At 46.4% G+C, this 17,921-nt stretch overlaps 1 protein-coding gene across 7 annotated transcripts in view; it reads right to left on the bottom strand.

Annotated features, from left to right (window-relative positions):
- Positions 1-16,714, bottom strand: part of MPRIP (myosin phosphatase Rho interacting protein) — a 144,198-nt gene extending 127,484 nt beyond the window's left edge. For 4 of the 7 annotated variants that reach the window (XM_008584253.1, XM_008584255.1, XM_008584254.1 and 1 more), the window contains exon 1: positions 16,650-16,667. In XM_008584253.1, coding sequence (XP_008582475.1) covers positions 16,650-16,667 — 18 coding nt within the window. Of the gene's footprint in view, positions 1-16,649 lie in introns of all 7 variants that reach the window. The other 3 variants (XM_008584251.1, XM_008584250.1, XM_008584252.1) reach the window with 3 other exon arrangements.
- Positions 16,715-17,921: the final 1,207 nt, after the last annotated feature.

Raw genomic sequence — 17,921 nt, 5'->3', positions numbered from 1 at the left:
ACAGTTGCTATATTCATATGAAATAAAGTATATTTCACACAAAGAAAATTACCACAAATGTGGGCCGGCCCGTGGCTCACTCGGGAGTATGGTGCTGATAACACCAAGGCCACGGGTTTGGATCCTATATAGGGATGGCCGGTTTGCTCACTGGCTGAGCGTGGTGCTGACAACACCAGGCCAAGGGTTGAGATCCCCTTACCAGTCATCTTTTAAAAAAAAAATTTAAAAAAAAGAAAATTACCACAAATGGAGAGCAATATTATAACACCAAGTCAAGGGTTAAGATCCCCTTACCAGTCATCTTTTAAAAAAAAATTTAAAAAAAAGAAAATTACCACAAATGGAGAGCAATATTACATAATGATAAAAGGGTGATTTCACTGAGACATAGTAAGCGTAAATGTGTATGCACCAACCAGCAGAGAAGCAAAATAACATGACTAAAAGAAGAAATAAACAAATCCACAATTACAGTTGGGAGATGTCATCAATCTTCTCTCAACAATAAATAGAATAATTAGACAGAAAATCAGCAATGATACAGAAGAAATCAACAATACCATGGCCATGGTCTGAACGTTTGTCCCCTCTGAAACTCACGTTGAAACTTAATTGCCAATTTAATGATATTAAGAGGTGAGACCTTTGACAGGTGATTAGGCCATGAGGACTCCACCCTCATGGGTGAGATTAATGCTGCCACAAAAGGGCAAACTCAGCCCCCTTTTGTCTCTTTTGCCCTTCTACCATCCATCATGTGATGATGCAGCAAGAAGGCCCTCACAAGATGCTGGCGCCTTGATCTTGTACTTCTCAACTTCCAGGACTGTGAGAAAATAAATTTCTGTGTTATAAATCACACAGGCTCAGGTATTCTGTTAAAGCATCACAAACAAAGACAACCATCAACCAAACAGAATCTAATTGACATTTATAGAACAGTCTACTAAACAACAGCAGAATACATGTTCTTTTTGAGTGCCCACAAAACAAATACCAAGATAGATCATATCTGGGCCATAAACAAACCTTAATAGATTAAAATAATTGAAAAAATACAGAATATGTTCTCTGACCACAATGAAACCAAACTGGGTATCAATAAGAGAAAGATAACAGGAACATCTCCAAACACATGAAAACTAAACAACACACGTCTAAATAATCCATGGGTCAAAGAGGAAAGAAACCTCAAGGGAAATTTTTAAATTTAAAAAAAAAATTTTTTAAGGAAATAGAATATAATGTATCTAAATTTGTGAGACACAATTAAGATAATCTTGAGAGGAAACTTTATAGCACTAAAATGCTTACATTAGAGAAGAGGAAAGGTATCAACCAATAATCTAAGCTCCCACCTCAAGAATCTAGAAAAAAGTAGTACAAAATATACCCAAAGCATTACAAAAGAAGGAAATAATAAAAGTAACAACAGAAATCAATGAAATGGAACAGAAAAACAATAAAAATCAATGAGAAAAAGATCTGTTTCTTTAAGAAGATTGATAAAATCAAATTTCTGGCAAGACTGACAAAGAAAAAGAGAATGTAAAAATTAACAGTATCAGAAATGAAACAGTGGATATCACTACAGATCCTGCAGATGTCAAAAGGATAACAAGGAAAACTATCAACAATTCTACAAACAATAATTTGATAACTTATATAAAACGGACCGATTTCACTAAAAAACACAGATAATTTGAATAACCCTGTAATTATTAAGGAAACTGAATATGTTGTGTTAAAACTCCCAAAAAAGAAATCTCCAAGCCCAGACGGTTTTACTAGAGAATTCTACCAAATGTTAAAAAAAAAAAATTCTACATAAGATTTTTTAGAAAACAGAAGAAACACTTTCCATTCATTTTATGAAGCTAGTATTACCTGATACCAAAACCAGACAAACATAAAACAAAAAACAAAGAACTATAGACTAATATCCCTCATGAATACAGATGCAAAAATCAACAAAATATTAGCAAACAGAATTCAGCAATATATTTATAGAATTACACACTATGACCAAGTGGGCTTTATTCCAAGGATACTGGTTTAATATTAAAAAATCAATCAATATAATCCACCATATTAACAGACTAAAGAAAAAAACAACACATGGTCATATCAATTGATGCAGAAAAAGCATGTGACAAAATCCAACACCCATTCATGATTTTAAAAAACCTCTCAGAAAAGCAGAAATAGAAAGGAACTTCCTCAACAAACAGCATCTATGAAAAACTTCCTGCTAACATACATAATGGTGAAAGACTCTAGGCAAAGATGTTCATTCTCAGAACTCCTATTCAACGTAGTACTGGAATTTCTAGCCAGTGCAATAAGGCAAGAAAAGGAAATAAAAGTCACACAGCTCTAAAAGGAAGAAATAGGGCTGGCCAGTTAGCTCACTTGGGAGAGCACGGTACTGGTAACACCAAGGTCAAGGGTTCAGATCCCCTTACTGGCCAGCCACCAAAAAAAAAAAAGAGAAGGAAAAAAATATTTACAGATTGCATAGTTTATGTAGAATATCTCATGGGATCTACAAAAAACTCCTAAAGTTCAACAAGATTGCAGGACACAAGATCAGCATATGAAAATCAATTGTATTTATATATGCCAGCAATGAACACATGGACACCAAAATTAAAATACAATACCATTTATAATTGCTCCAAAAAATAAAATACTTAGGTGTAAATCTAACAAAACATATTCAGGACTTGCATGATGAACACTACACAATGTTGATGAAAGAAATCAAAGAAGATCTAAATAAATGGAGAGACATACTGTGTTCATAGACTAGAAGAGTCTAAGATGTCAATTCTCCCCAAACAAATATGCAGGTTTAATTCAATTCCTATCAAAATCTCAGCAAGATTTATCTAAAATTTATATGGGAAGGCAAATGAATCTTTTTAAATTAAAAAGAATAAAGAGGGAATATTCTATCCACCCAATTACAAATCTTATTACATATCCACAGTAATCAAGATTGTATGATATTAATAAAGTTAGACACCTACATCAATGGAACAGAACAGAGAACTCAGCAATAAACCAGTACAAATATACCCAACTTAATTTTTGACAGAAGTACAAAAGCAATTTGATGAAGGAAAGACAGTCTTTCAACAAATGGTGCTGGAGCAACTGTTCATTCACAGGCAAAAATAAATGAATAAATAAACCTCAAGCTGATATAAAAATTAACTTTATACAAAAACTCAAAATGGAACACAAACTTAAATTGATAAACTGGACTTTATTAAAAACTTTTGTTCTGCAAAAGGCCTGTTAGGAGGATGAAAAGACAAGACACAGACTAGGATAAAATATTTGCAAATTATGGGCCGGCCTGGTGGCGCACTGGAGAGTGCGCCGCTTGAGAGCGCGGCGGCACTCCCACCGAGGGTTCGGATCCCATGTGGAGACCGGTTCCCGCTCACTGGCTGAGCGCGGTGTGGGCGCAACACCGAGGGTTGCGATCCCGTTGCCGGTCCCCAGTACGGGCGCGACACCGAGGGTTGCAGGTCCCCGGTACGGGCGCGACACCGAGGGTTGCGATCCCGTTACCGGTCAGTAAAAAAGACAAAAAGGAATTAAAAAAAAAAAAAATTTGCAAATTACATATCTCACAAAGGACTGGTGTCTAAAATATATAAATACCTCTCAAAACGCAATAGTGAAAAAACAATCCAATTGAATAGGAATGAAAGACATGAAAGAAATTTCATAGAAGATATACAGATGCCTAACAAGCTCATGAAAAAATGTTCAACATTATTAGTTCATTAGGAAAATGCAAATTAAAACCACATGATATATTACTATACTCCTATCAGAATGCCTAAATTAAAAATGGTGACAACACCAAATGCTGGCAAGAATGCAAAGAAAGTATATCACTCATACATTGCTGGTGGCAATCAGTTTGGCAGTTTCATTAAAAACTAAACATGCAACAACCATATGACCCAAGAACTGTACTCCTGGATATTTATTCCAGAGAAATGAAAACATACATTCACACAAAAACTACATAGGAGGGCCGTCCCGTGGCTCACTCGGGAGAGTGCGGTGCTGATAATACCAAGGCCACGGGTTCGGGTCCTATATTGGGATGGCCGGTTGGCTCACTGGCTGAGCATGGTGCTGACAACACCAAGTCAAGGGTTAAGATCCCCATACCGGTCATCTTTTAAGAAAAAGAAAAAAAAAAAAAAAAACTACATAGGAATGATTATGGCAGCTTTACTTGTAATAGCCAAAATCTGCAAAAAAACCCATATGTCCTTCTCTGTATGTACGGCTCTTTAGCCCATTCTGCTGGCATTTCCTGCTCCCCTTCCAAGGGCCCACTCCCAACCCCAAGACTACTATGTTCTTTCTCTCTTACCAAAACACCTCCCCTCACTGGGGACAAGAATCCTGCCTCCTCTAGCAAAGTACACAGTACCAAGTAGAGCTCTGGTGACTGAATGAACAAGTAACCACACGAACAAGTCCGTGGATACACTTATTAGTCATCACCATGTAACTGAGAACTCACCTGCTCCCTAATCCTCCCTAACCCTTCTCCTTAAAAAAAAAAAAAAAAAAAAAAAAAAAAACTACATAGGAATGATTATGGCAGCTTTACTTGTAATAGCCAAAATCTGCAAAAAAACCCATATGTCCTTCTCTGTATGTAGGGCTCTTTAGCCCATTCTGCTGGCATTTCCTGCTCCCCTTCCAAGGGCCCACTCCCAACCCCAAGACTACTATGTTCTTTCTCTCTTACCAAAACACCTCCCCTCACTGGGGACAAGAATCCTGCCTCCTCTAGCAAAGTACACAGTACCAAGTAGAGCTCTGGTGACTGAATGAACAAGTAACCACACGAACAAGTCCGTGGATACACTTATTAGTCATCACCATGTAACTGAGAACTCACCTGCTCCCTAATCCTCCCTAACCCTTCTCCGAGCACTGCTGGTAAGGCCATCACAGGCAAGACCTGGGTGAGCCCAGGCTGCACCTCTGACTTCCACCCACAGAGCACCCAGGTCACTAGGATGATACTGGTAAGTACCCAGCAGCAAGGAGACAATCAGTTTGCTGAAGAGCAAGCAGACACAGGCTGGAGCCTGACACCCACAAGGTTAGACTTCAACTCATACTCTTCCTTTCTCCAAATCCAAGGCCCCAGTCATGCCACTGTGTGCATTATGCTGGCAAAGACAGCAGGCAGATGTTGGGGAAAACTGGAGTTCATAGCCACACACAGCAAGAACCCCGACGTTTCCATGCTTCTGACACGGTAAGTCATGGCCAGAGACTGAGCCTAAAGAAATAACACAAGCAGTCGCACTCATGACATGGGCTACGTGAACGCTGATGCATCAGTTCATGGAAACATTACACAGCCATTAATTACAAATAACTAGGAGAGAGCAAGAACCCTGCAGAGCATGACCCACACTCCCACATCTAGCCAGCAGTTCCTGCACAGACCAGCTCTGTCTCCTGGGGGACTGGCATCCTCTGGAGGTGTTCAGCAGAACTTCCCCAGTGGCCATTCTGAAGATGGAACCACTCAAGGCACCAGAGATAGAAACGTGAAGCATACACAGTCCCTCTCTCGAGGGGCTCACAGCCTAGTGATGGGGGCCAGACATATGGATAAGATATGAAACGTAACTGTTTATAATATAAAGATGGATAAAGATTGGGAGTCATGCTGGCCAGTTAGCTCAGTAGATAAAAGCACAGTGCTATAACACCAAGGTCAAGGGTTCAGATCCTCATACCAGCCAGCCACCAAAACAAACAAACAAACAAAAAGAGAGAGAAAACAGCTATTGTGTTGACTGTTGGGATCATGAGCAAGTTTGGGGTTTTGTTTACTTTTACTATTTTTGTAAAGTGATATTACTATATGGCACTTAGCAGGTTTTTTTTAAAGGGAAGGGAAGATGTCTGCCTGATCCTGCATGCGTGACTTCTGATCTAATCCTGACAGAATGGCTTCCGGCGAGGGGGCGGGTGTGTGTGTGTGATGTTGGTTGTTTCTGGCAGAACAAGAAGCAGGAGGAGTCAGGGAACCCCATGCCCTGCTGCCTGCCAAAATGACCTAACAGCTCTGGATACTTAGTGTAAGGACCCTAGACTGGGAATAGGAAGCCCAAGTGCAAGCTGTGGTTCCTTGACTTACTCATTGTGTGGCCCAGGGCAAGACAGTATCTCTGGGAATCTCAGTTTCATCATCTACAATAACAGAAAAACCCACATATCCCTTCCATATCATCAACAACAACAACAACAAAAAAATCACGTCTGACACCAGTACAGCCTGGATCACTGCACAATCAAGAGTGCCTGGGGTAAGGAAAACACAACACAGCACTCACACAGTGCTCGCACACAGCCAGTGCTCAAGCTGACCCAGGGAGCAGGTGGCCACTGGGAGTCCCAGAACAGTGTGTCAGCCAGTCTGAAGGGACCCCAGGCTCCTGATCCCAAGGGGGGTTAGAGCATGCAGCACCACACAGGCTCCCTCACACCATGCTCAATACCTAAATTCTACACAGAGTGACCATCCTCATGAAAGTTCTTCAAGAGGAAATGACCCACACAGTCCTGAAGAAGGACCCATACCCATGGGGCCAGTCTCCCAGCAATGACTTCTCTGGGCCAAAAATGGAGGTGGGGGACTGTACTGAGCATTTGGCTGGGGGCAAATATCCTTTGGTAGAGGAGTCATTGAAAGATCTATGGGCAGAATGTGTGTAAACAGTAGCTAATATATCTTCCATGGTTTTGAGGTAGGTTCCTTGCCCTTTTTTTCCGAAAAGAGTTTGTGTGGAAACACTTCCATACTCACAGCAAACAGCCTGCTTAATATTTTCTGCATTTCAATTTTGAAAAGAGAAACGATACCTGGGTAGCAGCAGTCTGGCCATCTTTACAAGCTTATAAATCATGAGAGACTTCAAGGACGCCTGTCTTTTCTGGGACATTGAGATTTAAGTCAGTAAAAGACAGTGAGGGATGTGAGTATATGTCATGGTCTAGCCTTAGGTCTTACAGGACCTCGCTGTGTCCTGTGGCCACCCAGACAGACGGTGAGAGGACCAGATGGCTCTAAATCCAAGTTCCCCATGGAGGGAAGCTTCTTTGAGGAGCCATGTACCCACCTGCCTCACCCTCAGTGGGGGCAGTATCTTTGACCATGCCCAGAGGGGGCTTCTCTTTCAGAACAAACCTGCAAGGGCCCACCAGTGCTAGCCATCACTGCAGACCAAACTGTGCTGGAACTCCTCTCTGAGTCAACAGACCTCAAGCCCTGGAGAATAATGTCCTGTTGCTTTAGAGCCACACAGTTCTGGACCCAAACTACATTCCTCAATACGATCACCATCTGTCAGCACAAGCTTCCAAGGTCTCTTCTCTGCCTCCAAAAGGCAGCAGAGAACAATCAGCCACTACAAAGATACTCAAAATTCATTCTGCAGCCTCTGCAAGTGATTCAACATCAGCGGGACTCAGGGCCACCATGTGACTGAAAGCCTAGCACAAAAGGAGGAGTGCACGCACGCACATGCGCACACGGGTGTGACAGGGTTGAACACAAACCATGACCGTACAGTGTGCTCCTGGGAATCTGAGGCAACCAAGGTAAGGGCAGAATGGAGGTGGAATCTGTAGTGTTAGCTACTCATCAGTAGCAACTGTCAAACAGGAAATATCAGGAAGGCGGGAAATGAAGATGTGTCAAACAATGTGGTTTGGCAAAATGTGAACGCAGACCCAAACCAAAACCGAGGTGGGGGTGGTAGCTGTTTTGAGGTATTTTTGTGATAACTTTTTGGAGATATAATTCATAGACCATACAATTCACCCATGTAAAGTGTGCGGTTCAATGGTTTGTATGTAACCATCACCCCAATCAATTGTAGAACATTTTCACCACCCTAAAAAAAGCCCTGTGCTCTTTAGGCATCACTCCCCACACCTGCCATCTCCCCCCACCCAGGCGTCTGCTCCTGGCAACCACTAATCTACTTTCTGTCCCCACAGATCTGCCTATTCTGGACATTTCATGAGCGGAATCATATAACGTGGCCTTTCGTGTCTGGCTTCTTTCGCTGAGCATGATGTTTTGAAGGTTCACCCATGTTGTAGTGGGATCAGTGCTTCATTCCATGGCTGAATGGTATTTCCTTGCATGGATATGCCAGGAATTGTTCATCCATTCACCAGCTGCCGGACTTTTTGGCAGCTGTGAACACTTGTGTACAGGTTTGGTAACTGTTTTTAAGCCTCCTTTAAAGAGACACCAAAGAAGTAAACATCATCTATTGAGGTGAAGCCTGGACAATTAATTCCTTGAAAGCAGAAAAAGGATTGAGGGGAATGGGAGGCGGGTACTGAGAGGCTCCTTGTGAGCGGACGGGAAGTCAGGCAGCCCCAGCTTGGCAGACCAAGCTCAGGCTGGAAACCTCTCCAAGGAAACCTACCCAGACTTTTCCACAAAGACTTCCCCACCAACGAGGGCGTGGGACGGGGCTGGTGGTGGAGAAGAGGCAAGCAGAGAAGAACGGGGCAGGGAAAATATTTTCTCTAACAGACGCCATGAAAAAATATAGCCCATGGAGATAAATCTGTCACTGAACATTAAAGACATCAAAATTCCTTTCCAGCCACCAAATCCATGGTTAAGGGGCATTTCAATCCTGAAGAGAAGAGGCAATTTTCCTGAAGCAGATTCTGGGGGTTGATCCAAGCTGTGCTGCTTCTTCAAAAACTCCCAATTGGGCCGGCCCGGTGGCGCACTGCTACAGTGCGCTGCTTGAGAGCGCGGCGGTGCTCCCGCCAAGGGTTCGGATCCCACATACAGACCGGTTCCAGCTCACTGGCTGAGCGAGGTGCGGGTGCAGCACCAAGGTTTGCGATCCTGTTGCCAGTCCTGGTCCGGTACGGGCGCGACACTGAGGGTTGCGATCCGTTGCCGGACACGAAAAAAGACAAAAAGGAAAAAAAAAACAAAAACTCCCAATTGTGTCGCCTGAGGCCTGCAAGGGCCTCCAAGACCCCCTTCGATCTCCTTCCCGTCCACATGCTTAGATGGTGCTGGATTCAACAATCACTTCTAGAGCAAGGAATCTCAATCTCCCCCTCATCTCTGACTTCTGATCCATGTCTCAGCCTTGCATCCCCAGAGAGAGAGAATGCTGCACCTGGACGCCCCACTTGTCTAACTCATTGTGCCCAAACACCAAGCTCTGGGTCAAGAATTGGGACAGGGTCCTGGAAATCCTCAAGCATCACCCCGAGTGAACAGATGGAAAGACTGAGGTCCTTTTGCCTTCTGGCTGCAAAGTGAATTAGCGGTAGAGCTGCAAGGACAGTCACCTGCCCCAGTCCCTTGGCCTTCAGGCTGCCTCTCACTCCCCACGTCAGCAACAGTCTCCATCCTGAAACAGTCCAGGCGTCTTGAACCCTTCATTCTTGCAGCTGCAGAGCACGGTGGTTAAATAACAAACACAAAGCCACTTCTTTCGCTAAGCCTTAGTCTTTGGTCTGTGCTATCAGGAGAACAAACCCACCCCGCTGTTTTTACCTGGAATCCTCCCTGCGTCATAGACCTTACCCACACTTTATTTATTCCTCAGAGAGCCCTCAGAGGCAGGCAAGCAGAGTGAGCCAGGAACGTGTCAGCCACCAGAGGAGGCACTCATCCACGTGGCTGCTGTCCCCGTTACTCTGTCGTTACTCTGTGTTCCTGGCGCCAGTCTGTCCCAGCACTGTGCCCACCTATCTGATGCCTCCCTCCAGGTTCTGCCTCGGGTCGCTGCCCACATCTGCACCCTCATGGGATCCATCCTGACCTGGGTTCTCACTGCCACTCCTATGGAGGTACATGGGGGTCTTCAAGCAAATGGCCCAACTTTAGCTGAACCAGTGGTTCTAAACATATGATAGACCCTGAGGCCCTTTTGGGGATCTGTGAGCCAAAACTATTTCTATGAAAATATTAAGACATCATTTGCCTTTTTCGCTCTCATTCTTTCGCAAGTGTTCTGAAGAGCTGTCCAGAGGCTATGTGGCATGATATTGCAACAGACTGCAAAAGATATGAGACTCCAGCTGTCTTTCATTGTGACAGATGCTGAAGAGATTTGCAAAAAGGTAAAATGATGCGGCTCTTCTCAGCAAATTGTTTTTGTTTTCAGACAAGTTATTTTTCAGAATACATGTTACTTCTGTGAACTTGTAACAGGCTTATCGTTATTTTTTTTTTCCTTTTTGTCTTTTTTACTGACCGGTAACGGGATCGCAACCCTCGGTGTCACGCCCGTACCGGGGACCGGCAACAGGATCGCAACCCTCGGTGTTGCGCCCGCACCGCGCTCAGCCAGTGAGCAGAACCGGTCTCCACATGGGATCCGAACCCTCGGCGGGAGTGCCGCCGCGCTCCCAAGCGGCGCACTCTCCAGTGCGCCACCGGGCCAGCCCTTATCATTATTTTTAAATGAATTCATAAATATCTTTAAATTTCTCAGTTTTAATTTCTAAAACAATAAATACCAGTGGACATAAAACCCACATAAACAAAAGCCCTTTGAGGGCCTCAATAAAAAAAGGGCGTAAAAGGGTCCCGAGACCATAAAGTTTGAGAACCATGACCTAGTCATCCACTCCCCTTGCACCCTGGCAGGTCCCCCGCCTCTCCTGGCGTCTCTGCTCACGGAGCAAACCTGCCTGACTGCACTTCCCCAGCTCCTGTCAGCACAAACACAAACGCATCTTGAAGTCCATCTCCTAGTTTCTACTCTGAGTCCCTCCTACCCAATAGCACTGCCTTAAAAGGCGACATGTTACCCCAGACTCACTCCCGGTGGCTGTGTTACGTAGTACAGTCCATCTGGAAATGAAACAGACTCCTAGACATAAGCAGGCAGGAAAACCTTTCTCTCAACAATTCAAGCCTCTGCCCTGGGGAGGAGACTAGAGAAGGGGGGCCCGCTCACCATGGCCAGTGGTGTGCCTTCCTGGATCCCCACCTGCTGAGGGCGCCTGAAATACCGCAAATATGAAGCACCGTGACTGAGCCATAGAAACAACTGTCCTGAGCCTCTGGAGGGTCCAGAGAGACAGAAACACAGGGGACTCCATCAGAATGTGTGTTTGCCCCATGTTCCCTGGAACAGCTCAACTGTCACCATCTTGAAGGACAATACCTGGGCTCACTCACTTGGGCTTCAGCTCCCGCCTCTATAAACCGTCCAGGTGGAAGGGACACCATCAGGGAGGGGCAGGGAGGATGCTCCAATGGGACTGTCAATGTTCTCTTTCTTAAGCTGGGTGGTAGGTTCATGAGCATTTGTTTTATTTAGATTTATACTGTACACACATGTCACTTATACGTTCTTTTGTGTACATCAAATATTTCATCCTGCTTAAAAATATTAATGCAAGGGTTAGAGTAAATCAGCGGTTTTCAAGCTGTGAAGACACCCAGAGGTTATGCCTCAGAGGCCCCTGCAGAGTGTGAGAGGCAGGGGTGGGGGTGGTCTCATAGGTGGTGCCATTCCTTCTCCTGGCCTTCAACAAAAGAAATTACATGTTTTATTTCAAGGGAATAGGTGTTCTGCTGCCAAAAACTAAAGTTTGAAAACTGGCAATACTGTGGCAAACAGGACCGAGAAAGCCTTTTCCCTCTAGCCGACCCCAACATCTGTGGGGGCGTGATCTCGGGCACTGTGAGCCCTCACTGGTGGCTCCCAGGCATCTTACACTCTAAATATGTCCTCGTCTCCATAAGTTGCCTAACCTTCAACTCCTGTGCCCCTCAGTTCTCCTCCCAATGATATTTAAGACTTAAGTTATCTCCTTCTTGACAGTTCAGCTGATCTTTACATTAGACAAAAAGGGAAGAAAGAAGATGGGAACTTCAAAGTGGCCAAGCCATGCCCCCAGCACAGCCCCCTATGCTAACAGCTGCAGCAGTGCTTGCAGCCCCCAGGGGCCCAGCTTCCCATCCCAGACTCCTCCAAGTGAGGAGCACTGGGCTTTGGGCAGCACCATCCCCTCGGTCCTCCCACCCAACCATATGCACTACAGACATCTGGCTCAATGTGCTCAGGCAAATGCAGCTCACTAACAGAATTGCCACAGGGCCAGCAATTCCACTCCTGGGTCTCTACCCAAAAGAACTGAAAGTAGGTGCTCAAACAAAAACTTACACACAAATGTTCATAGCAGCATTATTCACAATCACCAAAAGGTGGCAACAGCCCAAATATCCATCAACTGAGGAATGGATAAACAAAATGTGGTCTATCCATACAACAGACTATCATTCAGCCTTAAAAGGAAAGAAATTCTGATACGTGCTACAAGGTGGGTGAACCTCAAAAACATTATGCTGAGTGAAAGAAGCCAGACAAAAGGTCATATATCGCATGATTCCATTCTTACGAAATTCCCAGAATAGGTAAATCCACAGAGACAGAAAGCAGATTTGTAGTTGCCAGGGACTGGAGGTGGGGAGTAGGGAGTGACAGCGTAGTGGTCGCATTAACACTGTGAATGTACTAAATGCAACTGAATTGTACACTTCAAAATGGTTAATTTATGTTAAGTGAATTTCACCTTAAAGAAAACCCCAAACAAACAAACAAAAAACCCTACCTGCAGCTCCCTCCATCCCTGGCACACAGAGGGCAGGGCCCACAGCTACCAGCCTGCTCTAAATTCCCCCTTCACTCACCCTTCTGCCCATACACATGCCCTGCAAGTCCAGCCCCTGCCCAGAAACTGCTGAGGGGAGAGGGGTGACATTTTAAAAAGCCTCTTGCCTGTTTGGTCTTGACAATGAGCCCATGGCCACGGGATTTCTGGAACATGACGCCATTCGTGGCAAAGGGAGGAATGCTGGAGAGTGTATGTGGACAAATTTCTGGGACAACAGCTTTGCAGGGAAGAGTCATGCCCTGTCTCTCAAAAAGCCTTTCTTCCCATTAAGAAACAAGTAGGACAGGAGTGTGTGGTAGGAAGGAGGAAAAAAGAGACAGGAAATGTAAACAAGGTCCCATCCTCCAGCCCCACCCTTCCCAGTGCACACATCCTTCCAGTAGGTCACTCCCAGCTACTAGACACAGGGGCCACACACGGCCAGAAAGCAAACTCCAAAAGGCCCAGCTGACCCCACCCAAGTCAGTGTGGAAGAAGGTGCAAGAAGGCTTGAGTCAGCTCTGCCACTTTCAATGCTGGCCCTGCGCAAGTTACACTACTTCTCCACCCCTCTTATCTCTCTACCTCTTACGGCTGCTGTGAATACAGGTGAGTTCATAGGAGCCTGGCACAGAGCAATTCCTGTTAGCTATGAATACCATCACAAGCACAATAAATAATCCCAGAGCAGGTCAACCATTCCTGAGACTTCAGTATAGGAAAACCTCTGCACTATAGAAAGCTGCGCAGCCACGCCAGCTAGCTGAGCGCCCCAGGAAGAGGACACCTAAACTCGCAGGATTTCCAGGAGAGAAGGGAGATATGGAACTGAGAGACTCCGTCTGCTGAGGTGATATCAGCCTGCTAGAAGAGAAAGCTCGTTCCCAGGCACTCAAAAGGACTTCTTGTTTAGATCTCACAGAAGGGTCCTTTAGGTGGAGACCCACTCCCTGCAACAGTGAATGATTTGTAAAGATGGGGGATGGAAGGGGAGGTGCACAGAGAGGCTGGAAGGACGCACCTGCCAGCTGAGGGGACCACTCAATGGTGACCAGAGGCCATAACACACCCTGGCCAGATCTCCTGCCCACCCAGTGATTTGGGACAAGACCCAGCTCCCTGGATCTGGGCTGTTCTCTACCCTCCTTGGGCTGTTTCACCCAGGCCTTAGGCACAAGGATTCTGCTTCTCAGACAACTGCAAAGGCAGCTGTGCATCTGCTCCAAGGGATATCAGTGGGATAAGCATGGATTCTCTTAATCCTCTCCCACCTTGCCAATGGCAACTCACACACTTCCCTGAAAAGTGATTTATGAGATCCTGACCTGCCTCTCCCCTTCAAGGCACCTGCATTGTGGGCTTCTCTGGGCTTGACAGGGTTTGGGAGTGGCCTCAACTCCTAAGCTGATGGCACCTGGCCCCTTTACTTCCTAGCCTCTAAAAATTCTTAAAACTAGTTCAATCCTTATACTTATGGCCCTTCCAGTCCTCAAGGGGCTCATGTGAGGAAGTTGCTAGAGTGGTGCAAAGCAGCTCGGTGGGAGAGGAGACAGCCTGGGCTCTTGGTCTTCTGTTTTGTGGCATGAGGACAGACAGGAACAGAGGTTTGAGGGAAGCTCTCCCACAAAATCATGGTGAAAGGTCTCCTCTCTGGGCCCATTTTCTCATCAGTAACTTAAGTTTGGAGCCCAAGATCTCTGAGGATCCCCCAGCTCAAATATTCCATCACCTGTTCAACTTCTTCCAGGAGGGACAGGGCATTAGGCACTCCCCACATTGCACCTGTCCCATCTTGCCCAGGGCCTGATCCCAGTGGACATTGAAGAGCAGAGGGGCCAGCATGCTAAGTGAGAGCATCAAGGACAGGGCCAGCGTCCCACATGCAGGCCGCACACTGCAAGGTCAGTGCTTGCAAAACAGACTCCACTTACTAAGAACCCACTATATATCCCAGTATTTACAAACCCAGCCCTAGCCAGGTGTCTTGAGGTTGCCGAGGACTTTACAAGCATCTTCCATCATTCTCATCAGCACCCAAAAACATGGGTCCTGTTATAATCCCCAGTTTTCAGATGAGGCCACAGACACAAACTCTAAGTAACGTGCTCAATCAGCATGGAAAATGGAGCCACGATGCAAACCCAAATTTGAGCTCTCCACTATTCCAATTCCCTTACTTGGGCACATTAAAATGAAAAGTGGGACTGTGTCAGATTTCTAGGTCAGAGCACGTCCCTAAGCGCAAGCCATGCGAATGCCCTGACCCCTGGGCCCTGAGGCACCTGAATCCCAAGTGGCTCTCCAGTCCTGATAGTGAGGTTCTGGGTGTGGCACCAGAAGACCCAGGAGATGTGGCCCCTTTCTCTGGCTCAGCTGGGGCTCCCAGCAGCTGCTTCTCCTTCCCTTGGCCCCTTTAGCTATGGGCAGAACCATGTGGAGGTAAGAAACCGCACCTGGGAAGTGTGCCATGGATCCTAACTGTTCTGTTAAAGCCAGCACTTTAGAACCTACAGAAATCAAGGACATAGCTGTTTTCTGATTCTGAATTCCTCTTTCATGGGAAAAATAGTGATTCCTGTTCAGGGCTGTGCTGAAGTTATGGCCGCTACCACAGGCCAGCAGCCCATTTGGGGGACATAGGGTACTCCAAGGCTGAGGAGAGGTCAGGAGCTGGGCGATGACCTGTGCAACACCCCACACAGCCCATACACACACATGCCCCACCACACACACACACACACACACACACCACACACCCTCACCCTACCGCATACACGCCCCACCACATACCCCAGAACTAAGGAATCTAAGTCGAGGCAAAGCCCTGCTTCTGATAGCAAAGGTTAACACTTATCAGAGACAGGCAGGCCAAACAGGACTTTGGAAAAACCCACACTGGCCTTCCTGTGACCTCAGCAGGTCACTGAACCTCTCTGGGTCTCAGCTGCTCCATCTGCTAATTGGAGACAATTCTCAACTGCTTAATAGTAGGGGGGCCACACAGCCCTCCTCCCAGGAGTAGAACTGGAAGTCCATTAAATAGCTGTGATTTATTCTGTAACACGCCAGCTTCCCTACCACTGATCTGCTCTGAGCCAAACAATAACAAGTTTACAAGTCAAAGTGGCCTTCCCAAGGAGAGGGAGGACAAGTTTGGGGTGAAGGCTGGCACAGTAGCCTCATGCAGCCAAGCTCTGTATCACGACCCCTTCACTGAGCTGCTCAGTGCCCTTGGGCAGGCCACTCCACCTCTGTGAAACTCAGCATCCCCTCCTCCACTGGGGGCCATGCTGCCACCAGCCCGGCTGGCCCCCAAGACTGTCAAGGCCCGTGTGAAATCATGGGATACAACATGATTCAGTATGTGGAAGCTCAGGAGGATGTGGTAGGACCATCTGCGCAGACTCTCACTGCGAGTTACCCCAAATCCGGGGCAGGCCACGTCCAGCACAGCATGCTACCACCAAGCTTGGCCCAAGGGGAGGAAGGAGACGGAAGGGTTACAGGCTCCAGGCAAAAACCAGGCTATAGTTTCATGTGAACTAGGATGACCCTGACTGAGAAAACCAGTAAGTGGTTTGGAAGATTCCAGTTCCATCCTTCAGAGACAAAATGCCAGTGAATCAACCCACTGGACTGTTTCCCCTCCAAAAGAAGTGATGATGCTATGGGAACCAGTGGGGCAGAGCATTCGGGATTTCATCCTAGAGCAGCTGTGAAGCCGCCTCAACTGCTAAAACTGGAAGAAGCACAAAACCTAGGGCAGGGTTTTTGAACCTGCCCCACATGAGCCCAGAGATAACCCAAGGCCTCCAGGGTAGGGGGCAGAGCTCCAGGCTTCATCCCAAGTCACCCAGGGCTATGCCACTTTCCTGTGTCATACATCGCATTTCAGTACAACATTCTTGAAAACCACTGACCTGGTCCAACTGTGTCATTCAGATGGGAAAGGGCAGCTTGGAGAGGAGTTTCCCAGGATAAAAGAAGAGCCTGTTTTCTTAGGTCAAATGTTTCCAAATTAGACTCCAACGTTCCTGGAACCTCTCCCCGCAGGGGGATGTTGCTTGACTCTGCCTGGCTGTAATGCTCTCTCCTCTCTTTCAAGACTAAATGGCAGCTTGGAAACAATTTAAAGGTAAACATTCCAAGTCAAATTTCTTTATTTCGGTTACACAGCAACAGTGTCCTGATAATCACGAGACAGCCCAAAACAAAGGTTACTCCCCACAGGAGAGGCCGCCAGCATGCTTCCTGGAATATTAATCACTGTACAAGGGGCTTAGGAACTCCATCCATTCCACTGGGATGCCACTCCCTCCCTGTGAACAGAAGGCGCCCGCTCTCAGGTGGAAGACCCAGGCGTAGATAACACAAGTCACCTTCCTGGGTCACCTGCACATCTGTGCCAAGGAGAGAACACAGGTCTCAGACTGTAGTCTTTTCTGTGTGGCAAAGGAGACAGAACTCGTAGGAAAAGGTCCAGTGACAGGTGGTACCCAAGGAACAAGCTAGGGCGCAGCCAAATACAAAGAGCTATCTAAGAATGCAGTCACAGGCCAATAATGCACCTGGAGGGGGACATGCTAGCCTGCCCCCTAGGCTCTCACTGACTCCTCACAGGACAGGCCCACTTGGCCCTGTCCAGTACCTCCTTCCTTCTGCCCCCAAACTCTGCCTCTGGACAGAAGGTGGGGTTCAGAGCCCCGAACAGAACTTCCCAAACACACCAAAAGGAGTCACCAAAGAAGATGTGATATGCAAACAAAGAACCCCCAAAAGCTGGCAAAAGGACACAAAGGGTGGGGGGTTGGGGGGGATGACAAACAAGAGGAACTGAGTATAAGAAAACCAGCACACCAGGAATCCTCCAACCACAGCCCACTTTCATGACACCACCACAGAGGGAGGGAGGAAAAACCCACTGGCACGGCCTTCCCAGCTGCACTTCACCAGAGGGTCTCCAGGGCCCAGCCACAGGCCAGGCTGCTGCAGGCCCCAGCCACGTATGGCTACGGAGCACTGGGAAAGTGGCCTGTCTGAACTGAAACCAAGAATGGCTTTTACATTCTTAAATGGTTATATCCTACATAAAGTCGATTTTCCTTGTTGGCCTGCAAAATCTAAAATGTTTACTATCTGGCCCTTTAAAAAAAAATCTGCCAATCCCTGATCTAGACCCTAAAAGCGATCAG

Source organism: Galeopterus variegatus, unplaced genomic scaffold (genome assembly GCF_000696425.1).
Source record: "Galeopterus variegatus unplaced genomic scaffold, G_variegatus-3.0.2 Scaffold3190, whole genome shotgun sequence".
NCBI classification, from domain to species: Eukaryota; Metazoa; Chordata; class Mammalia; order Dermoptera; family Cynocephalidae; genus Galeopterus; species Galeopterus variegatus.
This window is presented reverse-complemented; position numbering and strand designations above follow the sequence as displayed.